We start from the raw sequence: 24,655 nt of genomic DNA on the forward strand, positions 1-24,655 counted from the left end.
AGTGCATAGAAAATATTTCAGTGTGCAAATAGATTACTCAGTATTCTGGATGAACAGACAGTAGTGCAAGTAATAAGTTTACTGTTTTTTGCTTGCTCGTAAATAAATAAATAAATCAGATGTAGTGATGAGGAGGGGTGAGGAGTCTGTGTGTGTGGTGTGGGGGGCGTTGGGGGGTGTCAGAGGGCAGAGTTCAGTAAGGAGAGGAAAAAGCTGTTCCTGATTCTGCTGGCCCTTGTCCGGAGGCTCCTGAAGCACCTCCCAGAGGGCAGGAGGTTAAACAGTCTGTGGTCAGGGTGAGAGGAGTCCTTAAGAATGCTGCAAGCTCGACGTAGACAGCGTTTCCTCTGGATGTCCTCAATAGCAGGAAGTTGTGACCCTGTGATGCATTGTGCAGTTTTCACCACCCTCTGCAGTGCCTTGCGGTCAGCAACTGAGCAGTTCCCATACCAGACTGTTATGCAACTGGTCAGGATGCTTTCGATCGCACACCGGTAGAAATTCACCAGGATGGCTGAAGACAGCTGGTTCTTCTTCAGTGTCCTGAGGAAGAAGATGCGCTGGTGAGCCTTCTTGACCAGGCTGGAGGTGTTTGTAGTCCAGGACAGGTCCTCCGAGATGGTGGTTCCCAGGAACTTGAAGCTGGAGACACGTTCAACAACCATCCCGTTAATGTGGATGGGGTCGTGCATGCTTCGTTTCTTCTTCCTGAAGTCCACAATGAGCTCCTTTGTCTTGCTGGTGTTAAGGAGCAGGTTATTGTCAGCACACCATGTGGCCAGGTGCTGTACCTCCTCCCTGTAGGCAGTCTCATCGTTGTCTCTGATGAGGCCAATCACTGTGGTGTCATCTGCAAACTTAATGATGGAGTTGGATCCATGCACAGGCTTGCAGTCGTGGGTGTATAGGGAGTAGAGGAATGGGCTCAGCATACAGCCCTGTGGTACGCCGGTGTTGAGTGTGATGGTGGTGGAGCAGGTGTGGCCTGACCTAACATGCTGAGGTTTGTTGGTCAGAAAGTCCATAATCCAGTTGCAGAGGAAGGTGTTAATGTCCAGGTCTCCAAGTTTTGTGGTCAGCTTGGAGGGAATGATGGTGTTAAATGCTGAGCTGAAGTCGACAAACAATATCCGTACATATGTGTTGTTATTGTCCAAGTGTGTAAGTGCAGAGTGCAGCACTGTGCATACTGCATCTTCTGTGCTTCTATTTTTACGGTAGGCAAATTGGTGTGGGTCCAGTGTGGGTGGGAGGCAGTCCTTGAGGTTTGCTAGAACCAGTCGCTCGAAGCACTTCATAATGATGGGTGTGAGTGCTACGGGGCGGTAGTCATTTAAGCACATCAGGGAGGAGTGTTTCGGTATTGGCACAATGGATGTGGACTTAAAACATGTTGGCACAGTTGCTTGGGTGAGGAACAGGTTGAAAATGTCTGTGAAGACCCCTGCAAGCTGTTCAGCAAATGCCCTAAGCACACGACCAGGAATGCCATCCGGGCCAGCAGCCTTGTGTGCGTTGATCCGGCTCAATGCAGTGTGGACATCTGTGGAGGTGAGTTTGAGGGGTTGGTGGTTTGCTGAGTGTGAGATTTTGGTGGCGGTCTCCTTGCTATCGCTGTTGAAGCAAGCATAAAAGTCATTTAGCTCGTTAAGGAAGGAGACGTCTGTGACTGTTGGAGCGAAGTTGCTTGACTTGTAGTCGCTGATGACCTGGATGCCCTGCCACATGCGTCGGGGGTCAGAGTTGGAAAAGTGTTCCTCTACCTTCAGCTTGTAGCAGTACTTGGCCTTTTTGATGCTCCTATTCAGGTTAGCCCTGGATTTGCTGTAGGCCTGAGCGTCATCCGACCTGAAGGCAGTGTTGCGGGCTTTCAGCAGAAGCCTCACCTCCTTGTTCATCCATGGCTTCTGATTAGGGTATGTTGTGATCTGTTTGTCTGTTGTAACACTGACTATGGTGGTGTTGATGTAATCCAGTACAGAGGAGGTATAGATATCAATGTAAGTGTGAGAGCCACAGGCAGCCTGAGAAGCAAACATACTCCAGTCCGTGTATTGAAATCTGTCCTGAAGTAAAGAGTCTGCTCCAGTTGGCCACACTTTGATGGTCCTCACTGATGGCTTCACACAGTTGATGAGGGGTGAATACTTAGGGGTGAGAAACAAAGAAAGGTGATCAAACTGTCTGAGGTGGGGGAGTGGGGGGGGGGGGTCACGATGTAAGCTCCTTCAATGTTTGTGTAAACATGATCCAAAGTTTTGTCTCCTCTGGTGTGGCAGGAAACATGCTGATGGAATTTGGGGAGCACTGTCTTTAATTTGCAGTGATTAAAATCACCCGCAACAATAAAAGCAGCCTCCGGGTGAGCAGTCTGTTGTTTACTAATGGCCGCATGAAGTTCGTTCAAAGCAAGCTTGGCATTAGCATCCGGTGGAATATAGACTGCTGTTATAATGGTGGAAGTGAACTCCCGCCGCAGATAAAAAGGTCTACATTTAACCATGAGAAACTCTAGGTTAGCTGAGCAGTGTCTCCATACAATGATAGTGTTCATACACCAAGCTTTGTTAACATAAATGCACAATCCGCCGCCTCTTGTCTTGCCAGAGTCATCTGCCATTCTATCTGCCCGGAGCATGTAGTGTCCGGCTATCTCAATAGCATTATTGGGTACATCGCTGTGTAGTCATGTTTCTGTGAAAACCATGACATTGCAATCCAAAAGACTCTTACTGTGGGTGATGCGAAGTCGTAACTCATCCATTTTGTTCACCAGTGACTGCACATTAGCAAGGAAAATGCTGGGTAAAGAGAGCTGGAGCGGTGTTAGCTTTAGCTTAGCTCTTAAACCTCCGTGCTTCCCCCGCCATGGTTTACGATCTCGACGCCGCCTGCGAGCACTTCAGCCCGGCCAGGTAGAGTGATTAGCCTCGGGAGTTCTGGAGATCTCAGGGATGAGTTGAAAATTGGTGATAAAACTGTTGGAAAAGTCCTCACCAATATCCAAAAGCTCCTGTCGGGTGTATGATGTAAAAGCAAAGCTGTTCAGTACGAACCAAGATGAGCAGGAAAAATACTGCAAAATTGCAAAAACTGGAAAGACGCCGAGCCTCGCGATGTGTACGCGCTACCATCTTGGTCAAGAGATGAATATATATATATATATATATATATATATATATATATATATACACACACTCATATATATATATATATATATATATATACATATACACATATACATATACACATATACATATACACACACACTACCGGTCAAAAGTTTGGGATCAGAACGATTTGTAATGTTTTTTACAGGAGTTTCTTATGCTCATCAAGGCTGCATTTATATATACAAAAATAAAAAAAAAAAATTATAAAATAAAATAATAATATAAAATAAAATAAATCTATTCTAATATAATAAACATTCAAATCTTATTTATTCCGGTGATTCAAAGCTGAATTTTCAGCATCATTACTCCAGTCTTCAGTGTCATATGATCCTTTAGAAATCATTCTAATATGCTGATTTATTATCAGTGCTGAAAACTGTGCAGCTTAATATTTTTTTAAACCTGTGATACTTTTTTTTCTGGATTCTTTGATGAATAAAAACTTAAAAAGGAGAGCATTTATTTAAAATAAAAATCTTTTTTAACAATATACACTACCATTCAAAAGTTTGGGGGTCAGTAAATTTTTATTCTTTCTTTTTTTTTTGAAAGAAATTAAAACTTTCATTCAGCAAGGATGTGTTAAATCGATAAGAAGTGATAGAAAAGATTTTTATTGTTAGAAAAGATTTCTATTTTGAATAAATGCTGTTCTTTTTAACTTTTTATTCACCCAAGAATCCTGAAAAAAGTATCGCAGTTTCCAAAAAAATATTTGGCAGGACAACTGTTGCCAACATTGATAATTCTAATAATAAATCAGAATATTGGAATGATTTCTGAAGGATCATGTGACACTTTATACTGGAGTAATGGCTGATTTAAATTCAGCTTTGCATCACAGAAATAAATGATATTTAAATTAAAATAAAATCATTATTTCATATTGTAATAACATTTTTGCAGATTACTTTTTTTTTTTTTTTTTTTTTTTGTATTTTTGATCAAATGAATGGAGGCCTGTGAGCATAAGAGATTTTTTAAAAAACATTACAAGTCTTACTGACCCCAAACTTTCTAACGGTAGTGTATATAGGTTTATGTTTAATTTTTTTTATCAAGTGTACAGCTGTAGAGTTTAATTTTTTGCATCTTGAAAAAATATTTCTGTGTTCTGTATCCCTCTGTGTTGTGTTTAACTTTTCTGTTTGGAAGATTAATGATCCTTTAAATCTCCTTTGTGAATGCTTTAAAAGGTATAAATAGTCCTCACTTTAGATGAGCTCACAAAACTAGATGGCTGGCAACTACTAAATGTTTTATAAAAACCTGACTTTATCATGAATTACAGCAGGAATATGTGTTAATAAAGCAGTTATTAACACACTGAGCAACTATTATCATGTGTCTAAATAATAAGATTTATATATTAACACAAATAATTTATTAATCATTTAATTTCACTTTCTTAATGAATATTGGTCTGTGTATGTGATTTCAAAGTCTTGATGGTTCGGATTAACCCTTTAATTGCCGTATCCCTTAAAACCTGACTGCCAGAGGGTTACTGTAAATGCATGTGCCCACTGGGCACAGTTTACCTGATGCCAGCGGGGTGGCGTTTGCACTGAGGACTTGAGCCCGCCATCGCTGCTTGCAGCTATATTTATATATAGGCATGGGCCGGTATGAGATTTTAATGGTATGATAACCTTAAGCAAAAATATCACAGTTTGACGGTATCACGGTATTGTTGTTACAGCTCTGAAATGTGTTATTTTTAAATGACTGGGTAATTTTTTTTTTCTCTCGCCGGACACAATATATTTTGTTTTGGAGCAACATACAGAATATTAGAAACAGTAGAATTAATTTTTTTCTTTGATTTGTTTCCTAAAAAGAAAAAAATAAAGACTGACATCTTTATTTAACCAAAATCTGTAATTACAGTTATTTAATTTTAGTTAAATAATTAATATACATATCATTTATATCATTTAGTTATATAATAATAATCATACACATAATTTGATTAAATAATAACCCAATCTGAAGCAAAACAGACTGTTCTGACAAGCTTTGTGAAGTTATACTACATGCCTGAAGGAAACAAACAGCAGAAGGTCTGAATGAGATGCATATTCACTCTCTGACAGCAGGAGGTGCCTCTGGAACACCAGAAACGGACCAGATACAACGCTTTCTCTGTTACCGCTGTAAACAAAGCTGCGCCACGCTGAAACACTGCTTTAATATGTATACAGAGACGAGATGAAAAGAAAATACCACGTAAACTTTTCAGAAGACAGTCAGCTTCCCTCAGAAACACATTCACATAAACCCCCAAATCAGTATTGAGGATTTTCTTACAATAGTTCATGCATCATGAACAGTGAGTGATCTGCCTGCTACAGTATTTTCTGCTGTGCATCCGTCTTCAGCGTCTCTGGTCTGTGTTAACCGGCGTTAACAGACTATATATTTTCACATAAATGACATTTTGGAAAATGATTGCATTGCAACGCAGTTTGTTTAAGTCCAGAACAGAGAGTTGGAATAAGGCATAAAAAACGTCCGGCATTATGTTATTTCCATCATCAAGAGGGCTCGCGGACAGCCGTTCACGACGTGGTACTGCGCATGTGTCGAGCTCATCCGTCCGAGCTCATCTTCAGTTGAGTTTACTTTTGAAAACTGTGCAGATGCGGCTGTGCGCAAGACGGAAAGGAACGCTGAATGTGAAGTTCCATGGGCAGCTCCTTAAGTTCGGTCATCCTACACACACGTAACTGACCGCTCGCACCAACAGGGGGAGGAGGGGTCAGTGTTACTCTCTACACTGCACTCAGCCTGAGGGATTCCTACACTTTCAGTCACTGAGGAGACATGGAAAACAGTGCATACCGCAGGAACGGTATAATCTAAAATACTAATTTAAATTAAACAATCAAAATAATAAATCGTGGTATACCTTGAAACCGGTAATCGGCCCATGCCTATTTATATATATATTTTTAAATGTTTATTTGTGAAAAATACATTGTCATTTAAAGTATAAGCATATTTATTTTACACATTTAATTATTTAATCCATTTTCAAATGATTTAAAATTTCTTAAATATTAAATAAAGTAAATACAATTATATCGGCCACCCTGCTTTCCAAGATATCAGCAGTCAAAAAAAACAACAACAACAAAAAAAAAAACAACATCGGTCGACCACTAGTAATTTTTATAATGTATTCCACTGAAGGAAAAACAAGGTGACATCAAGTATAATGTGTAATAAATAAAAACTCAGTTACTGTAATGCCATAATTATGATATGCTAATAAGTACCTTCTTGTTTGGCCATGAACATGTGAGCAGAATTTCCTTGTCGGATGAGCTCTGTTGACTTGAATTCATTCCCATCCCAGGAATGGAGGGAATGTTCAATGGACTGGAGTACAGAACTGAAGACAGAAAGAAATACAGAATGAAATTAGGCTTGGCACTTAATTTTTTTGATGGTGTAGCTGTAAATTCATGTTGTGACATTTCAAAGATTTTAGTTTAAAGATGTCCCCATCAGGTTTTCTGGGCCCCCGGTCTGATCAAATATCTGAGACAGTTCCATTACCCATTTTCCACAGCAGCTACCGAATATACACAAATACAAGCTGCGTCTCTCTTTTCTCTCTGACAGTGAGTTTGACACGCATCTGCCTCATGTCAATTACAGACTGTCTGAATGTCCGCATGGAATTGCAGGTATTCCGCATAATTTTAATCATTCCCACGCAAATGTGGCGAGCACTTTATTGTAGCGTGATATTCAAAACTGGGATTGCTATACCAGAAAGGGGGGGGGGGGGCAGTATCTTTGCAAAGGGTCTAATTGGTTATTGGGTGCAAGTTCTGTGGTAAATGCATAAATGCCCAAAACAGTATAAATTCCTTTTCCAAATGTGTATTAAACCATTTTCACTCAATACTTTAAACCATTAAACCGTTTTCACTCTATTTACAAGCAACAATTTATAAAGCACAAACAAACAACTATGCACAGGGGCTGACAGAAAAAATAAATAAAATAAAATAAAAGTAATTAAACAGTGTCCAGTGGAAATGTGCAAAGGCTTGAGTGCAGAATGTCTCATAAGCTGTAGATTAGCCAAACCAGTTCAGGTCGATGGTTGCAGTGCATGAATAAGTCAATGGTCTCATCTCATGATGAGATAATCTCTATATTGTAGAAGTCCTTGAAGTAGGAGGCCAGGAATGCTTTGGGTATAATCCTTGAGCAGTTGCAATAATGCAGGGGTTTTCAACCTGTGGGGCCATGCACCTGTCAATGGGGGCGCGAGCATCAGTTAAATCAGAGACATTCCCTTGAGGATTTATGAATACGAGTTAGCAAATCTTTAGCCATCCACTAGGGGGCAATCTGACGCCCACTGCTAGTCAACAGTTAGAGCAGAGTTGGCTCGAGTATCAGTCACGCTTACTGACAGTGTAAGATGATTTATGGTAAGCCGTGTCGGAAATCCAAAGACGGATTGGTATGTTATCTCAGGAACCGGCTCAGCCATAACATTGAATCAGGTAAACTGGTTATATATTTAGTGAGTGAAATTAGACAAACTTGGGGAGGCACATGTCCTAAAAGGTTGAAAATCCCTGCAATAATGCACTCAAAAGAACGCCAAAGATGTGCATCCACACAGCAGTACGGTTGTAAACATGCAGGCATCAGCATGTATTACAAAAATTAAGCACAAGAACAAGCAAAACAAAAATCCTCAAGAAAAGAGAACAACCAGTCAGAGTCCATAAACCAAACAAACATTGTATACAAGTCATTGCAAAATAACCTTCATAAGCTTTCACCAAGATCCTAAAAAAATACAACAAAGTGTGAAAATCAAACTTACGGTTGAGCAGCAAACAAAATGTTTCTCAAACCAGGATTGTTTGTAGCACAGCAAGAAACCATGTGGAGTTAAAACGGAGTCTCTCTCTCACCATTGCTTTCTTCCTTTATACAGAAATGGTAGAGCTACTAGTGCCACCTAATGGTCCGGAAGGACATAGTGAGCCAAAATAATAAAAAATAAACCTTGTGACAGACTATGACCGTTACATATCCCCCTTCCCCTCCCCCATCCTAATTGGAAAGAGTTTCAACATTACCATAATATGGCTTCAAGTTTTGAACATGAAAAACATCTACATGATCAGGGTCATCTACAAAAGATACTGAATAATTTACCTGGCCAAGACATTTGATCACTTTAGCAGGACCTTTCCACGTTGGAGCAAGTTTGGCAATAAAACCATCACTGGCTCGTGACAGGGGATGTGTACGAACCCAAACCAAGTCTCCAACCTGGAAGAGAGCTAGTCGTCTTCGTAAGCTGTTGTAGTAACGTCGTCTTTTTTTTGGGCTCGTTCCACATTCCTCTGTACAGTCTTGATCAACTCCTTGTACTTCTCCAGAACGTGGTAGCCTGGGCTGTCTAGGTCAGGTGTTTTGAGAATTGCTCTTTCTAAAGGACCCTTCAACTTTTGACCCAGCATGACTTCTGCTGGAGTAAATCCGGTACTCTCTTGCCATTGTGGAATTAATGGCAAAACAAAACTCTGCCTGCCATTTATCCCAATGCCAGTGGTGGTCTTGAACATAGGATGCGATTATGGTTTTAAGAGTACGGTTAATCCGCTCTGTGAGATTTGTCTGAGGATGTGCTGTTGTGGCCAGTTTTGAAATGGATGGTTTATATTGCTGACATACTTGACACTCCTTACAATGTTTCCATACATCTCAGAATCAGAATCAGAAAGAGCTTTATTGCCAAGTATGCTTGTGCATACAAGGAATTTGTTTTAGTGACATAAGCTTCCAGTACACAGAGACAACAACACACAGTCAAAAAAAAAAGAAAAAAAAAAAAGAATGAAAAAATGAAAAGAAAAAAAAAATTGCAAATAAGTGTATAAACAATTGCGCTATAAATGATAATGGAATTGGATTGAGTAAGATACAGGGATGTACTAGGATGGAGGGGTAACAAATAAATATAAGTATATTGCACATTTTTATTGCATAAGTGAGGAACATTTAACTGTTCATGAGGTAGATTGCCTGGGGGAAGAAACTGTTCTCTTGTGCCTGACTGGCCTGGTATTTGCGGCTCTGAAGCGCCGGCCAGATGGCAAAAGTTCAAAGATGGGGTAACTTGGATATGAGGGATCCAGAGTGATTTTCTGCAGTCTGAACCATTCTCTTTAGTCTTCTGATGTCTGATTTTGTAGCTGAACCAAAAAAGACAGTTATTGAATTGCACAGTACAGACTCAATGATGGCTGAGTAGAACTGTTTCAGCAGCTCCTGTGGCAGGTTAAACTTCCTCAGCTGGCGAAGGAAGTACAACCTTTGTTGGGCCTTTTTCACAATGGAGTCAATGTGATTGTCCCACTTCAGGTCCTGAGAGATGGTGGTTCCCAGGAATCTGGATGAGGCCAATGACTGTAGTGTCGTCTGCAAACTTCAGGAGCTTGACAGAAGGGTCTTTAGAGTTGCAGTCATTGGTGTACAGCGAGAAGAGCAGTGGGGAGAGAACACATCCCTGAGAGGCACCAGTGTTGGTGGAGTGGGTGTTTGACATGAATTTCCCCAGTCTCAATAGATGTTGCCTATCTGTCAGAAAGCTGGTGATCCATTGACAGATAGAGCTAGGAACAGAAAGCTGGGTCAGTTTGGTCTGGAGGGCTGTTGGGATGATGGTGTTGAAAGCCGAACTAAAGTCCACAAACAGGATCCTCACATAAGTCCCTGTTTTGTACAGATGTTGCCACAGGTCTGTAGTCGTTAAGTCCTGTAATCTTGGGTTTCTTTGGAACGGGGATGATGGTGGAGCGTTTGAAGCAGAAAGGCACTTCACACAACTCCAGAGATCTGTTGAAGATCTGTGAAAAGATGGGGGCCAGCTGGTCAGCACAGGTTTTCAAACAGGCTGGTGTAACGCCATCTGGGCCTGGTGCTTTTCTTCTGTTGTTCTTCCTGAAGACCTAGCGCACATCATCTTCACAAATTTGAAGAGCAGGAGGTGTGGAGAGGGGGATTGCAGGAGGTGTTAACGGTTGAGTAGAGAGATGGTCAGAATGGGTGTTGGGGGTTTCAAATCTACAATAAAACTCAGTCAGGTCGTTAGCAAGTCGTTGATTAGCCTCAGTGCAGGGGGATTGTGTCTTGTAGTTAGTGACTACTCTATCTGAATGTAGAGTACGCCAGTAGCAAATGTCCTACAAGTCTTAACAGAATTTTGAGCCTGCCAAGATGTCCACTTTGAGGGTTGTTGTGAGCATAGTTGAGGAAATTGTCTTAAAGGGGTCCTATTATGCTCTTTTACAAAGTCTCGATTTTGTTTTGGGGGTGTATTAGAACAGGCTCTCATACTAGGTTTTTTGAAAAACAAATTTTTCACATATTTTACATTAATACAACACCTCTCTCCCCAGTCTGACACAAACGGCTCAAGTAGTTCCTATATCAAATTCTGAAAGGTGGGTTCCTATACCCACCTTCTGAAATATGAAACATGCTGTGATTGGTTAGCTAGGCCAGTGTGTGTTGTGATTGGCACCACTCGGCGCCTGGTCTGGAAATGTTATGCCCCTTACCATACCTGCGTGCAAGCTTCAGTGTAAATACTGCATCAAAATCAAATCAATTTGAGTGCGATTTAAACCTGGATGTTTGTAACCACTAAGTTCATCTACATTGGGAAAGCTAGTATGTCTCTGGCATAGTGATAACACTCGCTGCTTTCTCTAGTGAAGCTCAACCACTGTATTTGTGATATCACAAATCCCGGAAAATATGCGTTGTAGTCTAAACGTGTCGTTCCTTGTAGTTTCTGAAAAGTGATTTCTGTTAATATAAATATCTCCGTTTGAATTTTGTAACTTTGCATATCTTTTTTATGCTCAAACAGCAACATTACAGACTAATTAAATTTAAAGAAGTGAAAAAGCATAATAGGACCCCTTTAAACAATTAGGAATGACTAATTAAAGTTTTGGCCCTTTCGGTCCTTGCCTCATCCATTTTCCAACAAGTAATGAATGCGAGTGGGATCTGGGTCAATGGATGCTTTGGCTTTTGTGATGAGTTCTTGAATTTCCGTGTCTTCCTGTTGGGCTTTTGCGATATCGGACAATTCAATGGGAAATGAACAGAAAGAGGTTGATGAATCCTGGGATTTTACCTGTGACAGCATAGTCAGTTGAGAGATATCCGGGAAACTGCGTGACGGTGTATCAGGTACAATGTTGCATTGACCTTTACGATACTTGATGGTGAAATCAAACTCTTGCAAGCGAATGGACCAATGGATCAGACGTGAAGAGGGTTTTGGGTGATGGAATAACCATGTTAAAGGGGTCATCGGATGCCCATTTTCCACAAGTTGATATGATCCTTTAGGGTCTTAATGAAGTCTATAACATACTTTGGTTAACATTTCTCAATGGTAGTGTAAAAAACACCCTTTTTACCCTGTCAAAATCAGCTATTTTCAGCACGCCATTCTAGTCCATGTTCCTTTAAATGCTAATGAGCTCTGCTGACCACGCCCCTCTCTTCCGTGGGGTGATGAGCAGAAAGTAAACTTTCTAACTAGCACATATTAGGAAAGGCGATTTGCAAAGATTCATAAAATCTGGGTGGATTTTTATTATTATAGGGTGGATGTGTACACACACTTCCAACACACATTTATGTTCAAACAACAACAAAAATAAATATTGCATCCGATGACCCATTAAAAGCAGCATGATCAGTTGTCACTTCGAAAGGTCTTGCTCTCCAAGTAAGAGTTCCATTTTTTGATTGCCCATATCACTGCACAGCACTCCTTCCCCAAGGCAGAGTACATGGAGACTGCAAGACCAGAAGTGGGCGTCAGATATAGGGAGACAAAACTTGCAATGCTGGAGGTACTCCATGGAGAGATTTGAGAACCCCTGTGTTTGATCAACTCAAAAGAACTCTGAAAGTCCATGTAGCTCCCTTCCTTTTTAAGGCATGCAACAGGTCAGCTTTCTCAGAAAATTGAGGGATGAATTGATGGTACTATCCGGCTATACCTAAGAAACTTTGCACTTCTTGTAGGGACTTTTGGCAAAGTTGGCAACAGCTTCAACTTTGGCAGGGTCAGTTTTGAGTCCATCTGCTGAGATTACATGTCCTAAAAACTTTAAAGACTTCTGCATCAGGTTACACTTTTGGAGGTTTAAGTTGAGACCTGCATGGTTCAGACACTGGAAAACTTCGCTAAGTTGGGCTAGATGCTCTTCCTCTGACTTTGAGTAAAACACAACATCGATGTACACAAAACAAATCTTACCTCTTTGTAAGAGTGTTAGTGAGCTGCCAGTATATATCATAGCTTGAAAATATCTCCCACGAATCAATATTGGCAGGGTGATAATCTTCAAATTGAATAAACTAGCATTAAGAACAGATCACAGAATACGTGCATGTGAGGGATTCAACTTGGGATGGGTACCTTGGTCAGTTTGCTTTCTGCACTTCTGGGTTTCAGCATTGGCCTGGCTCCAATACTTCAAAGTCCCTCTCAATTTGTGTTCCAACTCTTACCAATTCACTCACCTTTCACGGTGCCCTTTAACAGACTTGCGAGTCGAGGATTGCAGTTTCATTTTTTGGTAACAACTGTTTATTGATTTTTTTCTTCTGGGAACAGTAGTATAAAACAAAAAGAAACTGTGCAAATTTAGAACCCATCCCATCCCATCCCACCCCCTGGTAGACTTAAAGGTAGAGAGATTTTTTTTTTATTATTTTAAGTAATATTAATACATAAATTAATAAAGATTTTTAGAAAAGACGACAAAATTAAAAGCTGAATGCCATAAATTAAGTCTTCAAATTTTTAACTGCGTCACTGTACGTTGAGAGTTCCATCGAGATAATGTCCAACAAATACACAGTCCAGGTTCGTCTGTCCATTGTGTAAGGATCCCAATGCTTGACTAGCAACGTTTTTGCTGCTGTGAGAGCAGCTAACAGTAAACATCTTTGTTGGACGGACAAGGTAAGGTCCCAGAAGTCATTCATGAAAAAATGGCGTGGAGTCAAACATATCTCAGTACCCAACAAATAAGAAAGGTCCTGTCAGAGCTGAGTCCAAAAAGGTGAGAGGGGCAAAAACGTGCCTAAAGATACTTGCAGACAGAGATTGCACTTAGGAGAAGATGACAAATTCATATAAAAACCTTTTCATTGGAGTCAAATAAACCCTATGCAGCAATTTCCAATGAATCATTTGGTGGTTAGGGTTTTTAGAAGACAATTTAAACATACCCTATACCTGATCCGAAAATAAAACATGCACATCCTCATTAAGAGCCATAGCCCAAACAGTTGTAATAGATAAAGTTTTGTATGAATGCTCAAGAAGAAAAAGATAGATGACTGAAGCAGAGGAGGGAGATTCCTCAGAGGGAAGGCAGTTGAGAGTTCAAGGGCACCCCATATGCCAGTAGAGATGGTCTAATGCACAAATACATAAAAAAAGGAGGTGCCTGGCAGATTATATTGAGTTTTGAGATTCAGGAAGGATTGTAAATCACTATCATCATAGATATCTCCCAGAGTTTTTACTTTATTTTGAGTCCATTGTGGACAATGAAATGGAGTATTGCCTGACAAAATATTATTGTTGTGGAAAATAGGCAAATGCCTATGCCAAATTGTAACTAGTTGTGAATGTCTTTCAACATCCCTCCATGTGGAGGAGGTGGGTTACAATGGGACCAAACCGAGATTTACACTTCCTAAGTAGAACCCCTGAAAAAACAAGATGCTGCAATTTATACGGATAAACAATAGATTCCTCAACTGCTCTCCAAGACACAAAAGCATCAGGATCAAACCAAACTGATAAAGGGCGGAGTGAAAAGGCTTGAGCATACAGTCTAAAATTGGGGAAAGACCTCCATGTAATCTACTTCATTGTAAGGTGTTCAGTTTAATATGAGGATGTTTCCCATCCCATATATACCGTGAAACACATGCATCAAGTTTGTTCCAGTAGCCAACCGGTGGAGCAAGAGGAATCATGGAAGAAAAGAATTTAAGAGAGGAGAACATTAATTTTAATCACCAATATACGAGCCTGAAGAGAATAGGAAGACAAGACCAATTTTCCAAATCTGAGGATACTTTGGCTAGAATACCATTATACAGTAGGTTGACAACCAAAATGGGTATTACCGCCGCGGCGTTAACTGCAAGTCAGTCACGTGTTAAAATCATTCGCGAAACTACCACCAGCTGCCGCAAAGGGACAGACGCAAAGGAAGACATAAAACAACAATAACATTATACATTATAACATCCTTAAAAGCCATTAAAAAATAGGATAGTCTTAGGCTACAGTCTACTCATCAAAAATAAAATAATCAGTAAAAGAAAGACAAACTCCTTGAGAACTAGCCTGTAATGCTCAACTATTGCCGTCATTATAATCTTCTGATCGGAGAGATTATGTGTATCAAGCTATAGCTAAATATGTTTATCATGTGAATTCTTGCTAAATATGCAGTTATATTACGGGCTGTTGGCATGAATTGTACTCGTGATGGAGCGGTGCTGGATCCTCTCCTAGCTTCATTCAGAATCTCTGTTCCGCTCATACTCTGCTCAGCAGCATGTCTCAAACGTGCGGGGGAGGGTTGAGCCCAATCAGAACTATGAGCCCTGAGTGGAGCGTCGGCCGTTTTATTTTGATGCGTCCATACAATATTTTTTAGAGTGTGAAATATAAATTTTCACAGAATGTAGCCTATTCATGAACAATATATTAAACCCTCTCTTTAAGTTTTTTTTAAAATCCTAAACAGAGTCCAGACATCAGTAAAGTATCCGTCTATTAACATGTTTTTTTTTTTGGCTTTTTTTACAGACTTTTTTTTATAAACAAATCTGCCTCCCACGTAAGATTTTTCTAGTTACTAGTCGTTCATTTGTCATTATTCAACTAATCTCAGGTTTATATTAAATTTACATCTATAATCCATAATGAGCCTTAATATATTCCACGCTCAAGCACATGCATTAAGTTTGCCACAAAGCACAGGCAGAAGTAGTCCAATAATTGTGAAAAAGGAGACCTTTTAATTATTTATTAATAAACAAATGTTTTCTTGTTGGCTGCAAGATAAAATTCACAGTGCTGGCTCTCTTCACATGGACTTTAGAGAGAAATGCAACCTTCACAGATTACATAATGCATTCGTTCTGAATTGATTCGTTTAAAAGACATTTCAAGCTTTCTGTAGATATGTTTCTCATGTATGTGAGACACCACAATTTTCAGTTATTTCATTATCAGGAAAAAAAAAAAAATCACGTGATCGAGAGGGCGCCTCCCTGTCATGCATGCGTATTAATTTTTGCACAAACACTTGAATATGAATAATAATAATTCACATTTTGCATATGCATTACAAAGCAAATATATATATATATATATATATATATATATATATATATATATATATATATATATATATATATATATATATATATATATATATATATATATATATATGCATGCACTCAGCATCATGCGCGCCGAGCAAATCTTGCACTGATATTTTAAGGAATATTATACAAACCTGCATTTAAATGCGGCTACAATTTATTTAGCCTATTTATTTTATTATTTTTTTTTTTTTACTTAAATTACATGAAAGCAAGTAAAGAAGACTGAAGTTGTCAATTAATGAAGCTCTTTTTTACATCGTGTGTATTTCGTTGATTATAATGAGAGAACTTGAGTTTAATCATGAGGACGTTTTATTAATCAGTCCATTCTTTAGAGTTTCAATGATTTAGTTAAATCATGCAGGTTTAATTTATTTGTTTCTTGTTTTAATTATGCCTAAATAATGGGAGCAAAATTATTCAGTGACTCACGTTTTACCAAAAAGAAAAAAATATATAATTTATAAAACACACAAGCCTAGCTCACAATAGGCTACCACTTTTAATGCTCCAATGCAAAGTAAACCACAATTTCTTTTGAATAATATAACACATAATTCATATTATATAAATAATACTGCAAACTATTTAAATGTGTCAAATCTAAAATATGGTGTAGAGAAAATATAAGAACAGGCTCATAGGCTTGATATTTATCCTGCTTGAATTCGTTCTAAGAAACGACAATTAATGCATGACATTATTATTATTATTATTTTTTTTTTTTTTTTTTTTTTTTTTTAGAATAATTGTAGCCTACATAAATGGGTGAAGCAAAACAAATATCATAACTTTTTAACTGCAGGCAGATATAGGCCTATATTATTAAAAATATATCATCATTACAAATATTTGGTTCATCCCTTATTCTGTACCTTAATTTCTGAAAGAATAAACACTTATTTTCTAAAAGAATAAACATTATAAATAAAGAATAAAGGAAATAATCTCAATTAGCCCTTATTTTCCATTTCTGAAGTTAACTGGCAACTCTAATGATGATGTAATTATCTTTCGACTCCCCTGACAGTGGCACCTTGTTGGAAAAAAATAAAAAAAATAAAAACCTTTAATTACCAATCCTCAGTTGTAGGAGATATGCGAGCGAATAATAAATGGTAAAATGTCACAGTGCATGTTAAATAGCCTAAATGAACTTGTATCTTATAGTAGGCCTATCCGAAGACCTTGATTGCATGTAAGCAAAAAACGAACAATATAATTTGATTTTTTTTCAATGATCAATTCCTGTATAAAATGGGACATTTTATACCCACGGTAACAAATTTTAACCAATTATTCGCCTATCGCTAAATTTAGTTTGCTGCATGTTTTTTTAAAAACATGTTTTTAAAAATAAATTAAGTTTGTGAGAGGGGAAAAAAATAAGTAATTTTTAAGTTGCATTTTATTACATTCAGAAATTATAATGGCAGGCCTAATAATGTTATAGGCTAATGCACCAACAGGACATTTTTAGTTCCATTAACTTTACAACAAATCCTTTAAATTTAATACATTTATCAGAACAGAATAAGAATTAAAAATATATAATTCTAATGAATAAATATAATTGCAGTATATAATAATATAGGCTTAGTTATAAAAAAAAAAAATTAAATAAAAATTAATAATGACGAAAAGTCATTGCATTTTTGTCAACTTGTAGTCATTACTTTTAGTCAACAGTTTTAGCCAAACTGTAGTTACCAAAATGTATTTTGGTAGCTATTTTTATATGTAGTCTTTAAACTAAAATAATCATTAATTCTTCTCTCTTTAGACCAAATCAATTAAGCTTATGAAAAATTTGAATCAAGGACTGAATTTGGAAAAACTTGAATAAATTATGCCAATTTTCATTTTTGGGTGAACTATCCCTTTAACAGTAGTGAAAAAGGAGCAACTTATAAAAATATATATATATATATATATATATATATATATATATATATATATATATATATATATATATATATATATATATATATAGCCTTTGTGTAAAGGTCTCTTTTAATTTGATATTTGAAATGACTGTAAAAAAAAAATAACAAAAATAGCATGCATAAGAGCCTTTTCTCAAATAACTTCTTTTAATTTGATATTTGATGCGTAGACTGTAGCCTAAGACTATCCCCCGTTTTAAAATTAAGTCACTGTAAATTTTGGTTTTTAAGGATGTTACAATGTTATAGTTGTTTTACTTTGTCCTTACATCTCAGTTTACAAATCAATATTTTATAATTACATTCAGTTCGCAATCTGTCCCTTTGCACCACCTGGCTGTAGTTTCGCAAATGATTTTAACACGCGACTGACTTGCAGTTAACGCAGCGGCCCTGCGGCGGCAGTACACGCGGCGGTAATACCCATTCTGGTTGTCCACCTACTGTAGCAAACATGCATTATAAACTTATTTCAAATTAATCTATTACCTTCATGTACTAACAAAACATCTAAGAATGTATCTTTTATTCTCCAGTACTGAAAACAGAACCGATACGGGAACTCTTGATATGCATTGTGACGCACCTCTTGCAAATTACTTTTTTTGTTTGTTGTCTGTCGTATCGAAGCTTAAGTTACATATGTTTTTCTTTAGTTGTAATTTGCCTAACTATCGATCGGACACTGTAGACCAGTTTTAATTTTGGCAGGCATTTTTGATTCAGTCTAAGTCTTTATCTTGAGTCGAAAATGCTTGATAGTCAGTCACATTTTAGTCATTTGAGTCTTTCATAGTTTTAGTCGACGAAAAGTCACTGCATTTTTGTCAACTTTTAGCCAAACTGTAGTTACCAAAATGTATTTTGGTAGCTATTTTTATATGTAGTCTTTAAACTAAAATAATCATTAATTCTTCTCTCTTTAGACCAAATCAATTAAGCTTATGAAAAATTTGAATCAATGACTGAATTTGGAAAAACTTGAACAAATTATGACAATTTTCATTTTTGGGTGAACTATCCCTTTAACAGTAGTGAAAAAGGAGCAACTTAAAACAATATATATAAATATATATATATATATATATATATATATATGTGTGTGTGTGTGTGTGTGTGTGTGTATATATATATACATAAATTTTTTTAACATTTATTTTTTTTTTTAAAAAAGCACAATAAGACAAATACAATAGAGATACAAATTAAACTCATTTTTCAGATACAGTAGGTTTTACTTAACATGTATACATTTATTTAACATCTTTTGTTGGTTAACATTAATGACAGATAGGTATTTAATTTGGAATGCTGTCCTTTTAAGACGGAAGGCATGCATGAAATACTGACACACGTTCAGTTTTCACCCACCTGTTCGCGTTCACTTAATCCATAACCTAGTGTATTTACGTGAGATACTCTACACGATAAACATTTGGACTGCTATGTGTGTATTTGAGCCCTGAGAACTGATTGCGTGCTGTATATAACTGAGGAAGTGGAGCTTGCGCGCGAGGGAGAACACTCCTGTCAGCACGATTCCACCTATCCCGCCTTCACTAACTTTAAGCTATTCGACAACGAATTGTGACTCCTGGGAAAAACGGGACATCTGGTTACCTTATCCATACCCCTTCGGGTACTAAGGCCATTGTTTCAGATCGCTAGTTCGCGTTTTATTAGCCTATCGATCCACTGCGGCTGCTATACTGACTAGATATGCAAACGGCCCTTATCCGATCGCAATCTAATGACAGGGACGCACATTTTGAAGGACAATAGCCTATAGGATGCAGTTTAAATGTCAGGTAGTCCTCAAATAACATTATAGTCCAGTCTCGTCTAGTAAACGAAGACGCGGCATAAATTTCGTCATAATTTCGTCATCAGTTATTATTTTTAGCTCGTCAACGTCTCATCTTAGTCACAGAAAAAATGTTCGTTAATGAATATTTTTCGTCGTCATCTTCGTTAATGAAATTAACAGTGCTATAGACGCCATAATCACACTCTGTCCTGCTTTCGATTTATTTTTGAATAGTGGGTGTACACGCAGTTGGCTAGAGCAGTGCTGATTGGGGAGAACGGAGGTGCGCTCACTCTATTGGTTGGTAAGACTTAATTAAGATTGCGATTCGATTAATCACACAGCCCTACTTCCACCCCCTCTGGTAACCCCACCAGTCGTATGTTATTTCTCCTGCTCCTATCATCCATGTTCGTCACTTTATCGGTAAGTTGTTCTAGCGGTTTTCTCCATCATCATTAGCATTCTTAAAGAAGCCTAATGATTTTTCCCCCTCAAAAATTGTGTGTGTATTTACATTTTTATTGTTATCAAATCAAGGCATGAAACATTAATTTTATTTGTCTTTTAATTACTTAAAATTAAGCAAAAGTTTTTGGCAAACAAAGGGGATTTATTATTACAATTAAAACATGGAAGAAATGTTGTGTGATTATTCCTTAAAAAATAATGCTTGTTTCATTTTAGTAGTAGTAGTAGTAGGCTATGTACATTCTACTGAAACTTTTGACAGGTTGCAAAATAAATGAATACCTTTACAATTATGTGCATGTGATATGATGCTTTTGCTCAAATCAAATGGTCAGATGCTCATGAAGTGACTCTCAGAGCAGTTCTGGAGATGTTCTTAATGTGTTTTCGTCCTCATTTAGTGAGACGACAGACGCTGAAATCACCGCGAGCGTCACACGCGCTAAACTGTGAATTCCGTTTTTATGAATGGATTCCACTATTCCGTCCGCGTTTTCTGCATCGCGGAAAACATAGGGCCCTACAATTATCCCAGCACAATCTTTACTCTTGCACTTTAACTGCTTCTATTATTGAGCACTTAATGATTATCTAATCAAAATAAAAGAGCAGCTGAGTCTAGAAGAACTCACCGGTATCACACACATCCGGATGCGTTGCGTTCAACTCGAGCAGCGGTCTAAAACAGTTTATTCATTCACCAAACGGACACAAGCTGATTACAAGAATGAACAATGAGGCAAAGATAAGTTTGAAGTTCAGTGTTTAAAAAAAACGGAGCAAACGGAAAGAGCGATCTATATTATAGCTCTATGAAGCATACAAACTTTATTAGAGCCACAGAAAGACAAACATTTCGATGGAAATGCTCAATATACAATTCATTATGTACATTAACAACGATTCGGGGCGAATATAATGTAATGGAAAACTATGTGAATGGCGCTCTGAGGCGCGGCAGGATTTTCTGTCTGAAGTGTCTCGCTCTGTTCAGCGTGCAGCGTCACGTGTCTAAACAAACATCACGTGCTGTCAGTGATTTCAGCCACTATAGACCTCTAACTTACTGTATAATGAAAACAGAGCCTTCTCAGCCGCTCCAGCAACGGACCCAACCCTGGAAACTATCAGCCGTTTCCTGCAAAGGACGAAACGCGGAAAACTATCGGCACTGAATTTTTGCCGATAACCGATTGTTCCAGTAATCAACTATCGGTTCCGATTAATCAGCAAAACCGATAAATCGGTCGACCTCTACTATTTACTGTGTTATCTTAATTTTAGGGATCAAATAGGTTTTGTGGCTCCACATGAATTTTATTTGGTGGGAAAGAGGCCAAAATGGCTCTTTTGATGTTGAAGGTTGCAGCCCCCTGGCTTATACATACTGCAATACACGGATCCATTCAGAATGATTAAACAGCAACATACACATGACAAATCAAATAATTATCCTGAATGTGTGTGGAAACGTGAATGTACAGAAATGTGTCTGTGCAACTAGAGCGCTCATACACAGTTTGTTTGAGCATCAATATATCACGCATGCTTACTGTATGACTCCTGTCACCGCATCATCTTTACCTTGATTGCAATCCTCAGCCTTCAATCTCGTTGTTGTGTGAGAGAGAGTGAGCAAGTCTGCTAGGTAGACCGGGCTCGGACCAGAAAAGCAGCAAGTGCAACTGTGAAAAAGTGATTCCCTCAATTATCTGTGTGTATACCACTTACTGAATGGTTAAGGGCTGACACTGCATCTTGCCTGTGTCCTGATTTCGAGGCTGATAAGCTACATTGGCAGCGTTGGCCTTTCCATTGAGCCCTAAATGTGTGCATAAAGAAAATTTAACTTTACTTACAAAATAATGCATCAGCAGCAGCTTAAAAATTACGAACACCTAGTAATCTCAGTCCCTTTGTTCAGGTGATGAGCACTGGCAAATAGAAAGCTGTTAGTGAGATATAAATCACCTTTATGTTGAGGCTCCTCGTCACTCTGCTGCTCTATGAGGTAGTCCAGCAGACCATCAAAAATCTCCAACAGGTTTCTGACAGATTCTTTTTCTCCGCTTACTATATTCTCACCTACAGATAGAAAGCATGTGTTATACATGAAGCTGCACAAAACAAAGAGAGGAAATGCCAGTTTATGTCTGACTAATAAAAGAAACCATGTGCTTTTGCTGCTCTCAACAGGCATATTTAAAGGGTTAGTTCACCCAAATATTAAAATTATGTCATTAATGACTCACCCTCATGTCGTTCCAAACCCGTAAGACCTCCGTTCATCTTCGGAACACAGTTTAAGATATTTTAGATTTAGTCCGAGAGCTTTCAGTCCCTCCATTGAGAATGTATGTACGGTATACTGTCCACGTCCAGAAAGGTAATAAAAACATCTTCAAAGTAGTCCATGTGACATCAGAGGGTCCGTTAGAATTTTTTGAAGCATTGAAAATAGATTTTGGTCCAAAAATAGCAAAAACTACGACTTTATTTAGCATTGTCTTCTCTTCCGGGTCTGTTATGAGCACGTTCACAACACTGCAGTTTAGTGATATCCGGTTCGCGAACGAATCACTCGATGTAACCGGATCTTCTTGAACCAGTTCACCAAATCGAACTGAATCGTTTGAAACGGTTCACGTCTCCAATAAGCATTAATCCAGAAATGACTTAAGCTGTTAACTTTTTTAATGTGGCTGACACTCCCTCTGAGTCAAAATAAACCAATATCCCGGAGTAATTCATTTACTCAAACAGTACACTGACTGAACTGCTGTGAATAGAGAACTGAAGATGAACACCGAGCCGAGCCAGATAACGAACGAAAGATTGACTCGTTCTCGAGTCAAGAACCGGTTGCATCGGTTTTCGGATCACTAGTAGTGATGGGAAGTTCGGTTCTTTTCCGCGAACTGGTTCTTTCGGACAGTTCGATTCAATAAACCAGTTGAAGAAAACTGTTCACCAGTTCTTTTGCGCTCGACGTAATGACGTCATTGGCGATGATTGCTCTTGATTCAAGCCTTCGGTTTACCCGTGCTCATAACATTAGCACAGAATCAGTTCAGAATCAATCAAGAGAACCAGTTCGGTTCAGACGCGCTGTGTGTCAGTCTGCTTCACACTGAATCACGCATGCGCAGTATCATCAGGTCCTCGGTTCTCGAATCGGACGCGTCCGACAGAAAAGGTTCTTGACTCGAGAACGAGTCAATGTTTCGTTCGTTATCTGACTCGGCTCGGTGTTCATCTTCAGTTCTCTCTTCACAGCAGTTCAGTCAGTGTACTGTTTAAGTAAATTAATTACTCTGGGATATTGGTTTATTTTAACTCAGAGAGAGTGTCATCCACATTAAAAAAAGTTAACAGCTTAAGTCATTTGTGGATTAATGCTTATTGGAGACGCGAACCATTTCAAACGATTCAGTTCGATTTGGTGAACTGGTTCAAGAAGATCCGGTTACATCGAGTGATTCGTTCGCGAACCGGATATCACTAAACTGCAGTGTTGTGAACGCGCTCATAACAGACCCAAAAGAGAAGACAATGCTGAATAAAGTCATAGTTTTTGCTATTTTTGGACCAAAATGTATTTTCGATGCTTCAAAAAATTCTAACGGACCCTCTGATGTCACATGGACTACTTTGAAGATGTTATTATTACCTTTCTGGACATGGACAGTATACCGTACATACATTCTCAATGGAGGGACTGAAAGCTCTCGGACTAAATCTAAAATATCTTAAACTGTGTTCCGAACGACATGAGGGTGAGTCATTAATGACATAATTTTAATATTTGGGTGAACTAACCCTTTAAAATTCTTATAATTAAGTAGACACTTTTTTGATAACATGGCATCCTCCAGTGACAAGTGATTACAGACCATGTAAAGAGAGATGGAGACAATGAAACATGCCTGACCTGTGATGTGAGATAAACTAATCTGAAGGTAGTCTAAGGCCAACGAGTCAATTACAGATTGCACATTGTGGATGTCATCTTCCTGGCGCTCAGCAGCTACATAATCTGAGGAAGAAAAAGCCCAACAAATGAGATTCACAAATACAAACAGTTTATAATCTCTCTGTTGATTGTAATAACCAATCTGAGGCAGAAACATTCCAGTGATTTGTCTGTGCAGCAGACCCAGTTTGGTGGATAACACACAATGGTTTTGTTAATATATTATTATTAAACATTTATTTTTTTCCCTCCCATTCCAAAAAAAAAAATACAAAATAAAAATTGCAACCAAGTAAACAATGTATTGTTTATAATAATAATGATAATGATAATAATAATGATAATAATAATAATAATAATAAGAATTATTATTATTATTATTATTATTATTATTATTAACAGTTTTTTATTTTTATATATAAATATACTATTAAAAAGCGCATATTAAATATTTTTCAGAATTCCAAACAAAGCAACCAAGTAATTAATGTATGATTTAGTTTAGTTAACAGTTGGAAATGATTCTATATCTACACACCCCTGTCATGTCAGATAATTTTTCACCTTTAATGAAATATTGAAACAAACAAAATCCATGTAACTAACAGCTGAAACTTAAAAATAAAAGATATAAAATAATACTTGGTTGAAACACCTTTTGTTTTTAATACAGCAGCCAAAGTATACAAAATTAGCACATCTTGATTTGTCAATTTATTTCCCACTGTTCCTTGCAAAAGGGATCAGTTAAGTATAATGGTCAGAACAAAAAACTAACGAC

At 37.9% G+C, this 24,655-nt stretch overlaps 1 protein-coding gene across 4 annotated transcripts in view; it reads right to left on the minus strand.

Annotated features, from left to right (window-relative positions):
* LOC109087479 overlaps nucleotides 1-24,655 on the minus strand; it is a 131,121-nt gene that overhangs the window by 84,088 nt on the left and 22,378 nt on the right. For all 4 annotated transcript variants that reach the window (XM_042758167.1, XM_042758169.1, XM_042758168.1 and 1 more), the window contains exons 2-5: nucleotides 23,833-23,937; nucleotides 21,873-21,986; nucleotides 21,633-21,723; nucleotides 6,458-6,573 (exon numbers count right to left, since the gene is read on the minus strand). In XM_042758167.1, coding sequence (XP_042614101.1) covers nucleotides 6,458-6,532 — 75 coding nt within the window. In that variant the 5' untranslated portion in view covers nucleotides 6,533-6,573; nucleotides 21,633-21,723; nucleotides 21,873-21,986; nucleotides 23,833-23,937. The remainder of the gene's footprint in view (nucleotides 1-6,457; nucleotides 6,574-21,632; nucleotides 21,724-21,872; nucleotides 21,987-23,832; nucleotides 23,938-24,655) is intronic.

Source organism: Cyprinus carpio, chromosome A6, assembly GCF_018340385.1.
Source record: "Cyprinus carpio isolate SPL01 chromosome A6, ASM1834038v1, whole genome shotgun sequence".
Classification (NCBI taxonomy): Eukaryota; Metazoa; Chordata; class Actinopteri; order Cypriniformes; family Cyprinidae; genus Cyprinus; species Cyprinus carpio.